The 18,439-nt window shown below is 49.4% G+C and overlaps 1 protein-coding gene across 2 annotated transcripts; it reads right to left on the bottom strand.

Annotated features, from left to right (window-relative positions):
* Positions 1-922: 922 nt before the first annotated feature.
* On the bottom strand, positions 923-18,260 carry SFXN2 (sideroflexin 2). Of its 2 annotated transcripts, XM_068961518.1 has the most exons (12): positions 18,216-18,260; positions 10,046-10,207; positions 9,695-9,865; positions 8,503-8,601; positions 7,693-7,768; positions 7,287-7,372; positions 5,952-6,012; positions 5,535-5,601; positions 4,915-4,964; positions 4,567-4,616; positions 2,501-2,548; positions 923-1,632 (listed from the first exon to the last, which is right to left on the bottom strand). In XM_068961518.1, the coding sequence occupies exons 2-12, from the start codon at positions 10,204-10,206 to the stop codon at positions 1,533-1,535; spliced, it is 969 nt and encodes a 322-aa protein (XP_068817619.1). In that variant the 5' UTR covers position 10,207; positions 18,216-18,260; the 3' UTR covers positions 923-1,532. The 2 variants fall into 2 exon arrangements, with proteins under 2 accessions (XP_068817619.1, XP_068817618.1); XM_068961517.1 differs by lacking the exon at positions 18,216-18,260 and having other exon boundaries at positions 10,046-10,215.
* Positions 18,261-18,439: the final 179 nt, after the last annotated feature.

Here is an 18,439-nt window from a genome sequence, read left to right as displayed (position 1 = left end):
GAGTAGGGGACACTGTGTAGGGGCCCAAATAGTAAATATTTTCGGTTCTGCATGCCACCCCCTCAGGGTCTTACACATTCTTCTTTTTTCACAACCTTTCAAAAATTTAAAAGCCATTCTCAGCTCCCAGGAACATAAAAACAGGCAGATCTGGCCCCCCAAGCCATGGTTTGCCAGCTCTCGCCCTCAAGCAACACCTCCAGTCCAGCGAACACTCTAGAGCCTCCAGCAAAGGCAGGTAGATTTTTCCTCCATAATAACAGAGACAAACAATGGCCTCTGGGCACCAGACAGGTTCCCCTTAGAGTTGTGATACTCTCCTCCATGCCAAGGCCAAAGTAAGAACAGATCTTGCTTTCCGTCTGGGTTTTATTAACTCAGTGTGCAGACAGTTCATTGTGCTCTTTCAAGAAATGTATTCAATTGATAGTGATACCCTCTGATCAATCAGTAAATTCTACTAGACAAAACTCATAGACATTGGCCCCAGGTTGGCTACAGCAGCCCCCTCTCCCTCAAACGCTTCCAAAATAACCTAGAGCACCCTGGCAGGGAAGGGTGAGTGGCTGCACTTAGCTGTGTGTCCTTTAAGGCTCTTTGGTCCTGGTTGGTTTCCTCTCAGAGGCGTCCAAATAAAACTTCCCTTTCCTATTCAGTCCACACCAGTCTTTCTTTGGTGTTTAACCAAATAGGCTGAGGAAGGGAGGCAGCCAGGAAATTATACCCACTAAAACATGCAGTTAATGCTTACCTACGTCCTTTTTACTCACAGTCAGTGGTTTTATCTTTCAGACACAGAGAAGCAGAATCAGATATGATTTTAGGAGAACAAAGCCAGTGTCAACAGACAGGGTCTGAAGCACCATGAAAACTCTGTTGCCTCACTATGTCCTGTTTTTTTTTGGGGGGGTGGGGTGGGGAGGGCGGTGCTTTACACTAAAAACTCCTGGGTGCCTGATAAAAACTCTCAAGTTTAGCAAGACTCCCAAAGAAGCTTTCTGCCCAGGGGACCCTGGGGAGGAAAGTGGGCAAGAGCAAAGAGGAGGCCCAAGGTGGCCCAGCCTCTCCCCTCCTTCTTCCTGAGGGAGCCAGAACCACACACCCACTCCTGGCAGGAAGGGTGCCCTTGACTGAGAACAGACAAGGAGGAAGAGAAAGGGGGCCCTTCCTCAATCCCAGCTGGAACCAGAATCCCAGGTTTCCTAATTTTTCCAAATGGTTTACTTGAGTGTCACCCTCAGGACCTAATACCTTCTCCCTGAGCAGGGGTCTTAGCTCCTGGTCTCCAGGAGATGGGGGTTCGGGGAGAGCAGATAGAAGCCTTGGCCTCTCTCCTCTTGGTTGCTTTTATCCCCTGGAGTCCAATAAACCCAGGTACCTGGGTAGAAGCATGAGGCATCCTCCCACTGCCACCCTCCCCCCCAATCCACGCTGGCCTGCAGGCCCTGTCGGCAAAGAGGAATGAGGTACAGGAATCCACAGCAGTTGAGGAGGAGCTCGTGTATGGACTGGTCCGTGCTGGGGTAAGGCCTTCAGAGGCCCTTATTGAAGTAGACATAAGGCACAGGTTCTCTGTACTTGGCCTTGATGGTGTCCTGGAGCTCGGGTTCCAGATAGGAAACGGGCAATTCACTGAGAAGAGAGAAGGGTGTTATGAGCCTGCCACCTGGACAAACAGCAAATTACCCTGAGATAAAATCCAACATAGTTGCCACCTCTAAGAAGCCCTTGCCCATTTTTTCCATCAGAATTACAAATGGTTTCTATACAGCACAGTATGTTGCTTTTTACTTTTTTTTTTTTTTGCTTTTTACTTCTGTTGAGCTCTGACTTCATTCTCCCTAGTGCCAAACATCTACCTTCTCAAAGACTGCAAGCATGGTGATCAGAACACAGGAGAGGTGTAGGTGACTACTGAGCTGGGAGTACTAGGAGAAGGGAGACGGGCACCTTCTCTGTATCCATTCAGGCTATGTCTGGTCTCCTGGAGTCAGTCCTCTCTGCCACCCTGCCCCCTGCCCCTGCCACCTGTCTAATGCTTCCCTGTCCCTTTGCCATCATCTCTTCTCACCCACCCCCTGCACCCTTCCCAGGACACACAAGGGAAGCTGAGAGGTCCAAGGCATCCATCCTTCAGCAAACATCAGCCAGAGTAAGTACCTACCCTCTTGTTCGATTTCAAAGACCAGATCCAGCCAGGGGAGATGGGTCTAACAACTCAACCAGCAGGGACAGGAAGTCTCTGTTCCCCTACCATCTTTCCAAGGCAGCCTGTGCTCCACTGGGAGTGAGCGACATCCCTCTGCCCGTTGGAGCTCTGTTTTGGTTTCCCATTCAACTGGAGGCAAGAGGCCCAGAGTTCACACAGACAGAGTTCACACTTGTCCCCAAACAGATGCTGCCCTGCCTGCCGCTCCCTCTCCTTCAGGAGAGTGGGCAGGTCAGGAAGAGCAGGGACAGGCAATTCAGTAAAAACAAGTGGGTAATGAACAGCTGATACCATTGCTGCGGGAACAGCCCACACGCCACTGGCACCATGAAGATGAGACTGGAAGAAAGGAGAAACCAAAGCATTAGGGGGTGTCTGGCATCTCACAGACTCATCCACACCCCATGGCTGAGATTCCCCAAAGGATGGGGAGCTGAACCCGAAGTTCCTCTCCCTCCAACCCTGTTCCTGGTCTCTTGGCGCCTGGAGACTCACTCCAGCACAGGATAAAACCAGCCCCCTGCACCCCTCACCCCCATCCATCCATCATTCTCACAGATGAAGATGGGAATGGAGAAACCAGGAGAGTGTGAGCAGAGGCGCTCATAGCCACAGGCACCCTCTGGTGTTCAAGGAAAGCAGGAGGGGTGTGAACTCGGGGTCAGGCTCCTGTACTTGCTGAACCCCAGGTTGTTGGAGAACAGTGAGGGCAGAGCCTCTGGAACTTCATGGGGCACACAAGGAATTCTAGGAGCTTGTTCAAACGCAGTGCTAATTCAGCAGGTCCAGGAAAGGGCTTGAATCTTTATTCTCACAAGTTCTCAGAGGATGTGGGCCCAGGACTGTATTTTACAGAATCTGGGATTCTAACAGACCTGGGTTCGAGTCCCAGCTCTGCCACTTCTTAGCTGTGCCATCTGGGGCAAGCCCCCTCTGAGCCAGCGGAGGGAAGGCAAGAGTCCCTACTCGGCAGGGTTACTGCAAGGGTTAAACAAGGTAACACATGGGACACATTCAGCCCATGGTATGTAACCGCTCCCTCAGTGGCAAATCAATTCGCAGAAGACACTCTGGCGGGGACTTCTCTGGTGGTTCAGTGGTAAAGAATCTGCCAGCCAGCGTAGGAGACACGGGTTTGATCCTCGATCCAGGAAGATCCCACATGCCTTGGAACGACTAAGCCCAGGCACTTCTGACTACCGAACCTGTGCTCTAGAGCCCGGGAGTCACAACTACTGAGCCCGCTCACCCTCGAGCCCGTGCTCCGTGACAAGAGGAGCCACCGCCATGAGAAGCTCGTGCACTGCAACTAGAAAGTAGCCCCTGCTCACTGCAACTAGAGAAAAGCCTGCACAGCGGGAAAAAAAAAGAAGACAGTCTGCCATAATGTTAGACTTACTAAGGATCCAATCTCAGCTCTAGAAATTACCAACTAGAGATGCTTGGGCAAGTCTCTTCATCTGGGAAAGGAGATGCTGACAGTATGTATACCTCGAGGGCTCAGGGAATCAGGTGAAACTATAGACGTGAAACATCAGCACAGTGGGGGCACACAGGAAACATCCAATACACATGAGCTTAGGTTGTGGTCATTAGCTCACGGCCTCACAAAGCACGATGAATGCTGGGTCTTGTCCAGTCCAGGGCAGGCACCTAAGACCGCTGCTGGGAGTCATGGTGCTTTCTGCCTGTGTGAGCCTGGGACACGCGACGGGCCCAGGCTGTGTCATTTTTCACGTCTCACCGTATTCGGATGTATTGAGATATAACTGGCATGTGCATGCATGTATGCTAAGTCACTTCAGTCATGTGCAACTTTTTGCGATCCTATGGACTGTAGCCCACCAGGCTCCTCTGTCCATGGGATTCTCAAGGCAAGAATACTAGAGTGGGTTACCATGCCTTCCCCTCCAGGGGACCTTCCCGACCCAGGGATTGAACCCGCATCTCTTATGTCTCCTGCACTGGCGGGCAAGTCCTTCACCACTGGTGTCACCTAAATTCACCACTGGTGTGAGCTGACCCTTCTGTCACCTCACATAATTCTTATTTCCCTTTCGTGGTGGGATGATCTTATCATTGTTGTCTCTCCTCTAAAGCTACTGCAGACCTAAGGTTGGAGGGCAGACCCCGGGGATAGGAGGACATCCAAGGGTTCTCCTTTCCACCCCAGTGTGTGCATAGGGCCAGCCCAGTGCCCTTGGAAAGATGGGACAAGTCAGAGGGGCCACAGGTGTTCAAGCCTGGGTGCTTTTGAAGTCAGGTAAAGGAGTACATGTCTTCCCACATGGGTGACACAGGAAGACAGATTTTGAGTGCCCCACCACAGACGCCTACTGAGAAAACACGTTACTCACAAGCATCCGGACAGCAGAACCTGCAAAGGCGCATGCAGAACCCGGATTCTCTGTGCAGAAACAAAACAAAAGAGAGACCCACGTGACTTACATACTTAGAGGTGAACCCCATCAGCAAGCCAGCTAGAAACCCACAGGCAGGAAACCCTGGCTCTGCAGCGGAGGTGGGAGTCTCCTTGCTCTTAGCAGACAAGGCTGAGAATCAGACAGCCAGGGTACTGGGAGGGGCCTTCCCGGAGTGCAGTGTGGGAATGGGAATGAGATAGAAGGGTGAGAGGGTCAGGAACCCCCAGCACAGGTGTGGTTGGGGCCACCGGGCAGTGAAGGTGCAAAGCAGAGTCCACTCACCTGCACGAAGCGCAGCTTCTCCAGTCTTTCCATGAGGACCGGCAGCAGAACTAGAAGAGGCAGAGGAAAGGCTGTGATGCTTGCCCTTCTGAAGTCGGATCACAGACTGAAGCCCAGAAGTTCCAGAAAATACTTTTCACTGGGGAGAAGGATGTACAGGCATGGCCACACCCACTTCTTCCCCAAGTCCCAGAAGAAGGTGCTTCCCAGACTCCTCAACCTGCAGCCCTATAACCACAGGAGGATGGGTACCATGGGCCCAGAGCACCCTTCTTACAATCAACCATCTTTCAAGCAAGTTTTGTATCCTGCTCCGTAACCTGTTCCTGCTGGAGGCAAAACCAGGACAGGGAACTTATTTTCTCTACCACTATCTCCCCAACACATTGAAGGAACTTAAGGAATATTTGTTAAATGAAAACAACTTTCTCCATCAAATCTTGATTAACTGACATTCCAGGATTTACGGTGTGACTCTCCAGTGGCTCTCGACACTCAAGCAAACCAGTCTGAGAAGAATGCCTATAGAGGCTGGGGTCCCACCCCCCACCCCAAGTGTGGCTGAGGTCTCCATCACATGAGCCAGGGTCCCCCAGGATGGGAGGGCTTCCCCGTCTTACTCATGCCAGGGGCTGCCATGGTGATCCGAGAAATAACCACTTGAGTGATGCCTATGGCTGCAGCTCTCTGAGGACAGAAAAAAGTTAGCTGTCAGTTATGACTTTATGGGGAGTCCACAGGCTGCACCAGAGGGCTGGGCCAGGGTCAGAGTCATGGTCAAGTCTGAGCTGGTAAATGGGAAGGGATGGACCTGTCAGGGGTTAAGTGACCATACCTAACCCTCTCCCACCCAGCCAAGTTCTTACGGCTTCAGGACCAGAAATGATATGAGCAGAGATATAGAGGGAAAATCGATGAAGAAGGAGGATGGCTCCAGGGAAAAGGTTTTTAGCCCAGGCCTGCTCTGAGCGCTAAGAACAGGACAGGGTCTGAGAGGGAACTCCCTCCTCCCACCCCCAGGGCAGGCCTCTGCTCACCCGGGAGTGACCGATCTCACTGTGGTTCCTGTCCTTCACACAGATTCCCTGGATGAGTTCCCTAAACACAGACAGGAGGTGCTGGATGCGGGAAAGGGGTGTGTTGGAAGCCCGCCAGTGATGTGATACACGAGAGGACCGGGGCCAGGCCATTCCAGCTCTAGGGAGCCACCTCCTGCAGCCTGGCCCTTGGAGCAGCCTTCCCCACTCCAGAGAGTGATACCGATATCTAGGGGAGAGGCTCAGAGAGCGAGAGCCAGGTCCCAGCTGCCTAGGCTGGATCTGGAAGCTGCAGAGCAAGTGTATGCTCCTGAGCAAGTTCCCTAGTCCTTCTGAAGACACAGTTACCCTCATCTGCAAAATGGGGATAATCATGGCGCCCCTTCATAGGACTCAGTGAGGATTAAACGGGATGATGCCTCCCAAGTGCTGGGTCCAGTGCCTGACTCCATGACCCACCCAGAAACAGGAGCCGCTCTGGCTGTTATATTCAAGCCAGCACTCCATCCAAGACCAGGTGGGTGGTGGGGACTCATTCATTCATTGGAAGGAGCAACTGGATGGGGGAGGGGAAGAGGAGTCAAGTAGAGGGTATGCGTGGCTCTTCCGTGGTGTGCTCTTTCTGCAAGGGTGATTGTGATCACTTTCCATTGACTTACTAGTCCTAAGAAAATGTGCCTTACGACATCAGTGATGACCAGGAAGGCATCGATGGCCACTGTGGCAACAGTAGCTAACACTTAATATTACATTCCAGGCACTATTTTGAGCGTTTTACATCTATTACATCATTAAATTTTATAGTAGGGGAACATCTTCGCTTTCTCTAGTCAAGGAACAAAAGATGTGAGACATAGTGGGTTTCTCCTTTCCCCTTTCCTGCTGTGAAGTTTAGAGTCTGGCAGCTGGAAAACATCTATCTACCCCTCTGGCTTCCCTCAGAGCCTCTTGGTTCTGTTTTATCTTTGGATACCTTGCTCTGCTGCGTTTCATTCTGTGAGCCATCCCCAGGGCTCTGGAAGTAGGCCAAGTTCACGACTTAAATACAGTTGTAGTTGAAAGGACGTGAGCTGGTGCCAAACCCCGCAGGTCCACACTAAACCTCCAAATCCATTCAGAGAATGACTCCCACAGCATTCATCACAGACGAAACCCAGGTCAACCGTCCCTCCCGCAGCCATCACTGTTGGAGCCGCCCGTCCTCGGAGAACCTTTGGAAGTGCAGCCCTGCCCACCCCAACCTCAGCCGCCAAAGCCATCCTCTGCCTTGGTCTCCTGCCCTTTCCCTGCTGGCCCTTGCGGCTTACAGGGAGGAAAAGGGCTCCCTGTACTCACTGCTGGCGCATCATGGGGATGTTGACACAGTTGGCTGCAGCCACGGCAGCAAAGGGCACCCAGCGGCCCACCAGGGGCGGAGCTCTCTGTGGGGGAAGAGGACAAGGGGAGTAGGTCAGGTCCCTGGAAGATGGGGGTGGAAGGGGCTTTAGGACGATAAAATAAGAAATCAGACCTCACTACCGCCACATATCCTGACACCCAGCCAGGGCACCCAAAGTCCCTCAAAGGCCCGAGAAAAACCAGTGTGGGACAGCCCTGCTGAACTTCCCACTGCTTGGCTAGGCTCTGACCCAAACCCAGCTCTTCCAGTCTGGGAAACCACCCATACCTGGGGAAAAAAATTTTCCCTAGGACTTTGCTGCCCCCTTGTGACCACCATGTCCATAGCAGCCCCAGACCATACCTTTGTCAACATGTTCATGCCCACAGCAGTGGCCACTGCAGTGGTGGTGGCTGTGATGTAGGAAACACCCATTTGCCTAGTGGAGGAGAGAGATGTTTGGGAGTGGGGACTCCAGGTGCCTGAGGGCAGGACCAAAGCTTGAGTGATAAAGGCTGGAATTGTGGCTTCTTGCCTGAAAACCTCGGCTTCAGCTTGGGATCTCCCTCCAACTCATTCAGATGCTCCTTTCAGTATGTTAAACACACCAAGTGCCTGCCTGCTCAGAACCTCGGCACGCTGCCACTCCCTCTCCTGGGAATCTTTCCCCGGGGTCTTGCATGGCTAAATCCTTACCTTTCAAAACTCAGCTGAAACGTCAGCTCTGCAGAAAGGACTTCCCTGACCGGCCTATCTGTACAGAGCCCCTTCTGCTGTTCTCCAGCATGTTATCTACTTATTTCCTTAATGGCAGCTATTACAGACTGAGATCATTATGCTTATTTTCCTAAAAAGACCTTAAACTCCAGAGACCACACGTCTTACTCAAATGTATCCCCCGCCCCTAGAACCCTATCCAACACCTAATACACACTCTAGACATAATTGTAGCATGAATGAATGAGTGAATGTTGAATTCATCTAGGAAGAAGATACTCTCCTAGTCCGCCTAATACTTCCAAACCCTGAAAAGAAACCTGGTCACCCAAACCAGGGCAGGCCCCACCCAGGGAGGACAGACAGCCCCGGAACCCCTTAAGAAGGGCTGCTCCCCCTCAAGGCAAGAAGGCAGCTCCAGGCCCACACAGACAGCCAGGGGTTCAGGCCTCCTACCTGACCGATGTGGGGGACGCCGCATTCCTGTTGGTATAGTTGACTAAGGCATTGAAGGACTGGTTCACCCACTGCCAGAAGATCACTGCCGGCATCGTCCTACCAGGAGAGAGGCCGGGAGAGGCAAAGAGGTGGGAGGGCTTGGGGACACCAATCAAACCTGCCACTCCCCAGGCCATTCCCATGCTGTTTCCTGGTCTTCTGCACTGGCTGCCCCTCTGCCTGGAACATCCACACCCCCAGCCTCTTGCTATATGGCCGAATCCTGCTCTCTGGAGAGATCTCTTCTTCCTTGGAACCTTCCTGACCCTTCCCCTGTCCTTTCTGAGACACAGTTAGTCCTTCTATGATGTCTGATCCCACCACCCCATATCCTGCCCCCAGCCTACCACTTGGCAAGCTAGACTAACTGTTTCCTTCTTGGTCTCAACAAAACTGGGTGCTCCTTGAGGGGTGGGCTTCCCTGGTAGCTCAGACAGTAAAGAATCTGTCTGCCATCCGGGAGTCCCAGGTTCTATCCCTGGGTCAGGAAGATCCCCTGGAAGAGGGCATGGCAACCCACTCCAGTATTCTTGCCTTGAGAATTCTATGGACAGAGGAGCCTGGTGACCTACAGTTCATGGTGTCACAAAGAGTCGGACACAACTGAGAGACTAACATTTTCACTTTCTATCTGGTCCAAGGTCTGGCTCGACAATTGGCTAACCAAATGTGCTAGGGAGGGAAGAGGGGCAGGGAAAAGAGGAAGGGGAGCAGAGAAAGTGCTCTTTCTCCAACTGGACTGAAAGTGTCTTCCCATTTTTTCATTTTTTGGATATTATGTTATAAAAATACACTAAATTCACTGTTGAATAAGTACTTTTTAAAGGAGCAGAAGAGTTCAGTCATTAAGTCCTAGAGAAAACTGCCTCAGTTCATATAACCAGGCACCACTATTTCCTGGCTGGTGCACTTGGGCAAGTTACATAACCTCTGTAGAAATGCAGGTCTTCATCTGTAAAATGAAGATGAAAACAGTACCTCTCTGTAGGGCTGCTGAGACTAAATGAGGTGATATATGCGAACAATTGAACACAGTGTCTGGTATCTGGTAAGGAATCAATAAAGATGGCTATTACTATGATCCTACTATGGCTCCCTCCCTAGCAGGTCTAAGTGGTGCCCCTGGCGCTGCCTTGCTCCCCAGTCGCACCTGTAGAACTGGAGCATGAAGCCCGTGATGATCATGCCACCGGGGACCTGGAAGGACATCCGCCCAATGACGTTCATCTTGTCCCCAGTGTCAGGGTGGAAGGCTGAGTCGTACAGCTTCTTAGCATAGAAAAGCTGCTCCACCTGGGTGCCCGGGGGCACAGTCCCCATCCTGTCACCCAAAGACAACAGGCCGGTGTTACCTCCCAACCTCCACCCTGAGTCATCCTGCTCTTGGCTCCCCCGCCTCCCTGAGCTCTCTGACTATCCCCTCATCTTCCATTTCCACCTCTCCCCTAGGGCACCCACCGATGCTGCCCCAGTGCATCCGGCCTGTCCCCCAGCCACTCACCTGCTCTGCTCCACCATCACTTTGGCCCAGTCTAGCTCCCGCTCTGGTACCAGGACCGTGCGGGGGTCCGTGATATTGAAGAAGTGCTTCACCCGCCCCAGGAAAGTGCACTGGTCCCAACGCGGGGCATCGATGTTAAAGTCAGACAGATCAGCCTCCATCCTGCCCATACACAAAATTGTGAACTTCAGAACAGAGGAAAAATGAGGACTGTCCCCCGAATCAAAACCTTCCCCAGAGGCCCTTAGCACCTCCCACTATAGGAGACGGACAGCTCACCCCAGCCGCTAGCATCATCCCACTCAGGTCAGGAAGAGCCCAGTGAACTTTCACCCATCTGGGCCACTAGACACCAAATGTTTCCTGAGTGCCTGCCAGTGGCCAGCCCAGGGCATGATCATGCTGGGGGCAAGACAGGGGGAAGGGACAATACAGGGTCTGTCCTTGGGGAGCTGAGTCTGACTGGGGAACAAGAGCCCACCTGCGGAACAGCAGATAACACGGAGGGCTACGATGAACACAAGATGAGAGGAGGCTGAGTTGGGGGCGGGATCACAAAAATCAAGGGGGTGCTTCCCAAAAGAGGTGGAATGTGGGTGAAGCCCCAGAAGGTAGGAGAGATCTATCTGCAGGAGAAGAGGCATGGGGTCACTTCAAAAGTTGAAACAGTCACAGATAAAGACAGAAATGGGGTCTTCCCTGGTGGTCCAGTGACTAAGACTCCTGTGGTTCCAAGGCAGGGAGTCCGTGTTTGTTTCCTGGTCAGGAATTGGATCCCACATGCCACGAAGAGTTTGTATTTCACAATGAAAAGTCCTGAATGCCACAAGTGCAGATCCCACATTGTGCAAAGATCCACATGCCACAATGAAGACCCAGCACAGCTGAATAAATAAATAAACACGTATTTTGAAAAACTGAATGGTTTCCCTGGTGGTCCAGTGGTTAAAAGTCCCCCTGACAATGCAGAGGATACAGGTTCAATCCCTGCTAAGGGAAGACCTCATATGCTATGGGGCAACTAAGCCCATGTGCTGATAACTACTGAGCCCACATGCCTTATAGCCCGTGCTCCACAATGGCACGGCAATAAGAAGTCAGTGCACCACAGCTAGAGAGTAGCCCCTGCTTGTCACAACCAGAGAAAGCCTGTACACAGCAATAAAGACCCAGTGCAGCCAAAAATAAAATAAATAAATCTTTACCTAAAAAAAAAAAAAAATGAAGGAATGACAACAATGCTATATAGATGGGATGGAGAAGCTGGGAAGACTCTAAGGTACTTGGACTACACGTGATGTGGGACAGTATAATTTGAAAGTGGGCTTGGATTAGTTGTAAATATATACGGCAAACTTTTGGGCAACCGCTAAAAAAAACTTTCAAAAGACATATGATCTATATGCCAGAGAGGAGAAAAAAGTAGAGTCATGTAAAAAAGCTATGGCTTTTGAACTTCTGCCTGAAAGTTTCAGGAAGCCACTAACAAATTTTTGGAAGAGTGATAAGATTAGATGTGTAGTTTAGATAGATCAGTCTAGGCAACTACATGGAAGTAAACAGGGTGTGGCAAGACCTCAGGGGACACAGAGACCAGCTGGAAGGGAACCCCCAATAATCCAGGCAAGAAGAAATGGGGCTCAAGTGAACCCAGACGCACCAGAACTGGAAGGAAGACCAAAAGTAGAGAAGCTTTTAAAGTAGCCAGATCTGAGGATGTGCCAAGTGGTTGGGTATAGCAGGAATTCTATCAGTCAGGACTCAACAGAAACAGAATCAATAGGAGATCTACCTATCTGTCTTTCTACCTACCTCTTAGAATTCCTAACCTCAGGTAGGAGGGGGCCCAGCCCTTTTTTAAAGGGATTCCATCTGATTAAGTCAGGCCACCCAGGATAATCTCCCTTCACATCAACTCAAAGCCAACCAATTAGGGACTTTAATTACTTCTGCAAGATCCCTTCGCCACAGTATGTGAATCAGCACAGTGTGTGAATCAGCATTTGGTCTAATAACCAAAAGAAGGCATGGGGACGTTCAAAGTGACTACTTCTCCCTCAGCAGCCCCTCAAACTGGAAGCGGAGCAGAGAGGGAGTCCTGGTGAGTTCCTCTGGCCATCCCAAATACCTAAAGTGATACCAGGGTTTCTGATTGCGACAGTAACACGCTGAGAATACAGAAAAACTGGCTTTAAGGGAGAAAACATTCAGTTAGACTGTCCTCATGTTGAGTTTCAAGTGCTACGAGACTTCCTCAAACGCAAGAGGCTGCCATCTGTCTCAGAAAGTGAAGTCGCTCAGTCGTGTCCAACTCTGCGACCCCGTGGACTGTAGCCTACCAGGCTCCTCCGTCCATGGGATCTTCCAGGCCAGAATACTGGAGTGAGTGGCCATTTCCTTCTCCAAGAGATCTTCCCAACCCAGGGACTGAACCTGGGTCTCCCTCAGTAGGCAGACACTCTACCGTCTGAGCCACCAGGGAAGTCCTCATGCTTCTTCTTTGCAAATGCTGGTCCAGAATGCCCTTCCTCTCCCTCTTCACTAAATAATACCTGCTCATCTGTTTTTTTTTGGTTTTTGTTTTTCCTTAAGGAATACTTTCGAGACTTAACTTCTATATCTTCTTCTACTATGTCATTTGTCTTTTTTCTTGGAAAAAAAAAAATCACCTGACAATCTTCCATATATATTGAATTACAAGTTCACAGGCATGCCTTGAGCAAGATTTAAAAAGCAGTCTTCTTCAAAGTTTGCTGAGGTGCTGCCCCCTGAAGGGCTGGCAGGCAGGAAACTGGATGCGCTGGAATGCTGAGTCGGAGGCCTGATGAAACTCACCAGGAAGCCACTGAGATTCTGGGAAGCTGCGAACAGGGATGCTGAGGGAACTCAACAGGAAGCTGCCAGATGGGGTGTTGTTGAAACTTGACAGGAGGCAAGCACCCAGGCACCGGGAAGACTACCCCTTTCTCATCAGTGCTCCTCCAGCGCCCTCTACTGGTAGAGCTTAAAATCATATCAGAGGGCAAAGGAAAAAGGTTTACAACGTCCAGGATCACAAGACATGATGAAGGGTAGATTCGGAGCTAAGGAGCAATAAACTAACTGGCACTGATACACAACTGACTTTTTTTGCTTCACATCTTAGAGAATTTTCCATTTTATATATACAGCTCCATCTCATTCTTTTATATTATTACATACTATTCCATGTGCCTTGAATTCATCCTTTGGTAGACATTTGGGTTATTCTCAGTTTTTCACTGCTGAGAGTATTCTTATACACATTACTTTGTGTATATGGCAACTATATCTTTTTTTTTGACTGCACTATACATCATGTTGGATCTTAGTTCCCTGGTGTACGTGGGAAATTGCTTCAGTCTTGTCCGACTCTGCAACCCCATGACCTGTAACCCACCAAGCTCCTCTGCCTGTGGGATTCTCCAGGCAAGAATACTGAGTGGGTTGCCATGTCCTCCTCTAGGGAGTCTTCCCAACCCAAGGATCAAACCCACATCTCTTATGTCTCCTGCACTGGCAGGCAGGTTCTTTACCACTAGCGCCACCTGGGAAACCCCTTGGTTCCCTCCCAGACCAGGGATCAAATCTGCACCCCCTGCATTGGAGGTGTAGTCTTAACCACTAGACAATCGGGTAAGTGCCACAACTATACCTTTAAGATAGATTTCTAGAAGTGAAATTGCTGGATCAAAGGACGTACATGTTTTAAATGAAATCTTTATAAATGTAATTCAAATTGATTTTTCCACCAGTTGTATATGATAATGGTCCTTTAGTCAAACTTGTACCAAAATGGATAAATAAATCTTTTCTTTCTTTCCAATATGATGGGCAGAAACAATATTGTTATTTTCATTTATATTTCTTTCTAAAATTTATTAAAAAAAATTTTGGGGGAGGGCAGCACTGTGCAACATGTTGGATCTTAGTTTCCTTCCTAGGAATCGAACCTGTGCCCCTGCAGTGGAAGTACAGAATCTAAACCACTGCACCATCACAGATGCTCCTAAATCGTATTTTCTTGATTCGTAATGAGATTAAGCATCTACTCATATGTTTTGGGCCATTTGTTTTTCTCATTCTGAAAACTTTAAGTTACAGAATTTTTGTAATAATTCAGTGCCAAAGTATATAAAGTGAAAATAATAGTGGTTAACATGTTTTTTAAAAAAAAACCTAGGTGGACTTCCCTGGTGGTTCAGTTTAAGGCTTCACACTTCCACTGCAGGGGGTGCGAGTTCAATTCTTGGTTGGAGAACCAAGATCCCGCATGCCACATAGTTTGGCCCAAAGAAAATAATTAAAAAACAAAAGCTATCTTCTTGAGTTATACAATCATGTAGATCCAAGGCACTCACAACAAAGCCAGGATTTCATATTAGAGAAAGGAAACATATGGCTGACGGAAGCCACAGACCTAATAAAGAATAAATGTTTTATATTATATTATAGAATGAAAGGGAACTTCCACTCAAGACATTGCCTCAGTAAAGACCCATGGGTTATTACAGCTGCAAGGGAAGTTATAGCCAAGTCACCTCAGAATAAATAGCAGCCTTAAAAACAGGTGCATTAGCAAGTAATCTCAAGGACTCCCCTGCCCTCCCCCAAAAGTAGCCTTTTGCTCTGCAGAGACAGTCTGAATGATAAGCACCTACCCATCCTTCAGATCCTGGTTGAAACCTCCTTTGCTCAGAGAAGTCTCTGAAGGACCCCTTCCTCCCTCTCATGCACTGCTATGAGTTTCTGGCTCTGTACTTGTCTTTCAGAGCCATGCCATGTGTGATACGCTGTGGTTTTACCTGAATTAATCCCCACCGTCCCCCATTAGGCCATAAGCTCCCTGAAGCCAGGAGTGTGTCCACTGCTCACCACCGTTGCCTCAATGCCTAGCATAGCAATTCGAGTATTTGCTAAAGAAGAGGTCTAGTCAGTAGACAATTGGATATTTAGGCTTAAAACCCAGCATGGAGATCAGGGTTAGAAGTAAAACAGTGAGGGAGCAACATGGGGGTGGGTTAAGATAAAGTTTTCCAAAGAGAAAATGCAGACTGGGAAGAGCAGTGATCCAAGGAAATACCCAGGAAGACCACTATATTTAAGAGGTAACCCATCAAAAATCTGAGAACAACTAGAGAGGGAGCAGGCAGAAGCAGCCAACAGATGAGGCAGAGCGAGAGCAGACATCAACTTTTAGACTGTTTGTTAAGGTGGGGGAGACGTCCCCCTCTCACACCCTACCAGAGCCCAGGAGAAGCTCCAGGCTCTGTCCTTTAAGGACAGGGTGACGTGGTTCCTGCAGGGGGGCTGGTCCAAAGACCAAAGGCATTTCACCCAGTCCCAGCTGAAGCCAGGAGGAGGAAAGAGTTCCCTTTATTCTAGAGGAGAGAAAAACAGTAAGCCTAGACTTAGAGAGCCCCACACTTGCACCAGATGGAGACAGTCCCAATGCTATGCCTCCCCTTCAACACACACACACACAACACACACTTCTCAGCCATCCCTCTCCACTCTCAAATGAACAATCCAACACTGGAAAATCCTCTTTCTTTCACAGTGAAAGCACTTCTACCATGAAGGGGTAATCATTTGCTAAGTCATGTAAGAATCTTTGCCTTCATTACCAAGGAACATCCTTGTCCTGTCTTATGTAAAACATAAAAGGAAAAAAATTTAAATTCTATGTCTTAACATTTTTTCCCATTCCGTTGGCCCCCAAAGGGGACAGTTCTGTGATTCCTTCAGGGCAAACTCAAGCCCTTCGGTTACATAATCCCATAGTATCCTGACCTCGTTTGCAGCATGTGGGACTTTTGTAATTGTCACTTTCTTGATGTTTATTAGTGTAAAATCTGCCTCCCCTGACAGACTGTAAGGTGCACGCTATAGTCCTCATCTACCCTCTAAAAACACTTACTGCCTGCCTGGAATGCATTCCAACTTATTCTTGGGTTCTCCAGGCATCAAGGATGTCCCCTACATCTTGTCTTTTTTTGTCAAACTCAGAACCTGCCTTCTTTACAAAAGTAATAACAGGCTTTCTTTCATGAAGATGCAAACTGTCTACCCTTCCTATACTGAGTCCTACTGGTCGCTGAGTTTTCAGCAGTTACGCTCCCTCTTCCTAAACAAGCCATATCTAATACTTCCTAAAAAGATGACTATGATATGATATCCAGGGTTCCCCTACAGGGAATGGCGGGAAGGTGGAAATCAAACAGGTGACTGACCAATACTTCCCTTTCCTTCCAGGATTAGAGAATGTCACAGCTCAAAAACATTAGGGATCCAAGATCTCAGCTTACAGATGAAGAAACTGATGCCGAGGAGGTTCCCATGCATTGAGCTAGCATGGTGAGCGTTTGTGGCATACATGGTCCTGCACTGTGGCAGATACAAATGTGAGCAGGAAACAGATCTAGTCCTATTTATCCAATAATCCAAACATTACAGCTAGGGCCGTATTTTCCCAAGGTTATAAGACTTAGACAGGAATTCCTTGACAGTCCAGCAGTTAGGACTCCACCCTTCACTACCGAGGGGGCAGTGCAGAGTGGACAAAAAAAAAAAAAGAGAGAGAGAGAGAGACCACAAAGTCACAAGGCTTAGTCACCTAGATGGGTCCTCTTATCCACTAAAAGGTGTTTGTCTCAAGAAAGAGAGAAAAGGAGGGAAGAGGGGAAAATATTGAAAAAATTATGTAACCTACTACTTCTCCTTAAGCAATGCTCGTCCTTCCAGGGAGAGCTGATTTTCTCAAGCAGATAGTATCAGAGTTTGGGAAACAGGCTTTCCAAACTCTTCTAGAGTATCCTTTTGCAAGGGCAGGGGAAGCACCCAAGATCTCCTATTTGAATCCCCTACTAGGGGAAAAAACAAAACATCATTGCTAGTACTCCCATCAGAGGAAGATCAAGGCAGTCCAAGACTCAAACAGTTCAAACACAAAGTCCACTAAGATGTCAAGGGCTGGTGTCAAGGCTACCTAGCTCAACCTGGAGAATGAGACTAATAATTAAACCAGCAGGCCCTGGTAGTATATGCCTATGTACAATCAAATGACCCCCTGGCAGCCATGATGTTAGACTCCAGGCAATTTTGGAAGAGAAGTCTGCTTTGCCTTTTTCACAGAAGAACCAGTAGGCTAGAGATAGGTGGAAACTTTACTTGAATGCATAAATGTTAAGAACCATTCAGGGAAAATCTGCCTTCGTTCCAATGATCTTAACTAGGCTGAAAACCTGCTGGTCTTAAAAGCAGCAAAGCCCAAAACCTGGAGGAAACTATTAACAATAGCTAAGCCCAGGGACTTAACAGGCATTCCAGTGGTGAAGACTCTGCTTCCACTGCAAGGGCACAGGTTCGATCCCTGCTTGGGGAACAAAGATCCCCACATGCCATGCATGGAGCAGCCAAAAATAATAATTCCTCAAGAGTCAGAAAGTACTGGATTCAAGTCCCCACTCTAACCCTTAAAATAATCAATTTCTAGGGCTGTGAGAATGAAATGAAATCTTGTATGAAAACCATCTCACTAGGAAGGATGTGATTTCCATGAGGGCAGATTTAGCCCCCTGCTGTGCCTCCAGAGTCTAGACTAGGAGCTGGCACAAATATGGTAATTCTTCTCTGCACGGGGAAGGGGTGGGAAATAGCACCCACAATCTCTCTTTCTTTCTTGTCTAGAAGTGGAGGCCCATTTTTGCCTCCTTCAGGGCTGCAGACGGCGCACCGACCCTGCCAACTTAGTTCAGCAAAACCATCCATTCCAAACACCTTTCACCCCTGTAAGCGATCACCTCATCCCAGCCCTCACGGCCAGTCCTCAGGCAGCTTCTTGCCCTCCGGTAGGCAGCCTCCCACCACCAGGACTCCTCCAGCCTGGATTCTAACACGGATGTGTGCAGACGAGCGAGCAACCCATGACGCCCCCGCTCCTCAGCCTGGCACACGAAGGTACTGGAGCCCATAAAGGGGTCCACAGGTAGCTCCTTCTCTTGCCACGTGGCTTTGGCAGGTGCAAGCCCAGCCCGCGCCGCAGCCTCGCCTGAGCAGAGTCAAGACAGAAATGCAAACTCCCTCCTGGGATCTGGGGAATAAAACCTGGCACAGGTAGATGTTGCAGGAGGCGTCCTCTCAAGATCCTTACCTGGACCCGGGAGAAACAGACTGACACAGCTGCTTCCAGAAGTAGCCCGCTTTGGCAGCCAAGCCAGGATGCACTTCTGGCCTCCGCCCGGGAACCTCCCCTCGCCCCGCCCTCACGCCCTCCCTCTGGACCAATCACAAGCCGGGTGGCCCCCGGCAGCCACGTGGGCGAGGTTTCACCATTCCCCAGGTCTGTGCAGCCTGCCGCCTTCTCCCGCCGCTCCA

Source organism: Capricornis sumatraensis, chromosome 23, assembly GCF_032405125.1.
Source record: "Capricornis sumatraensis isolate serow.1 chromosome 23, serow.2, whole genome shotgun sequence".
NCBI classification, from domain to species: Eukaryota; Metazoa; Chordata; class Mammalia; order Artiodactyla; family Bovidae; genus Capricornis; species Capricornis sumatraensis.
The sequence above is the reverse complement of the archived record's forward strand: the minus strand, read 5'-3'. Positions and strand labels throughout refer to the sequence as shown.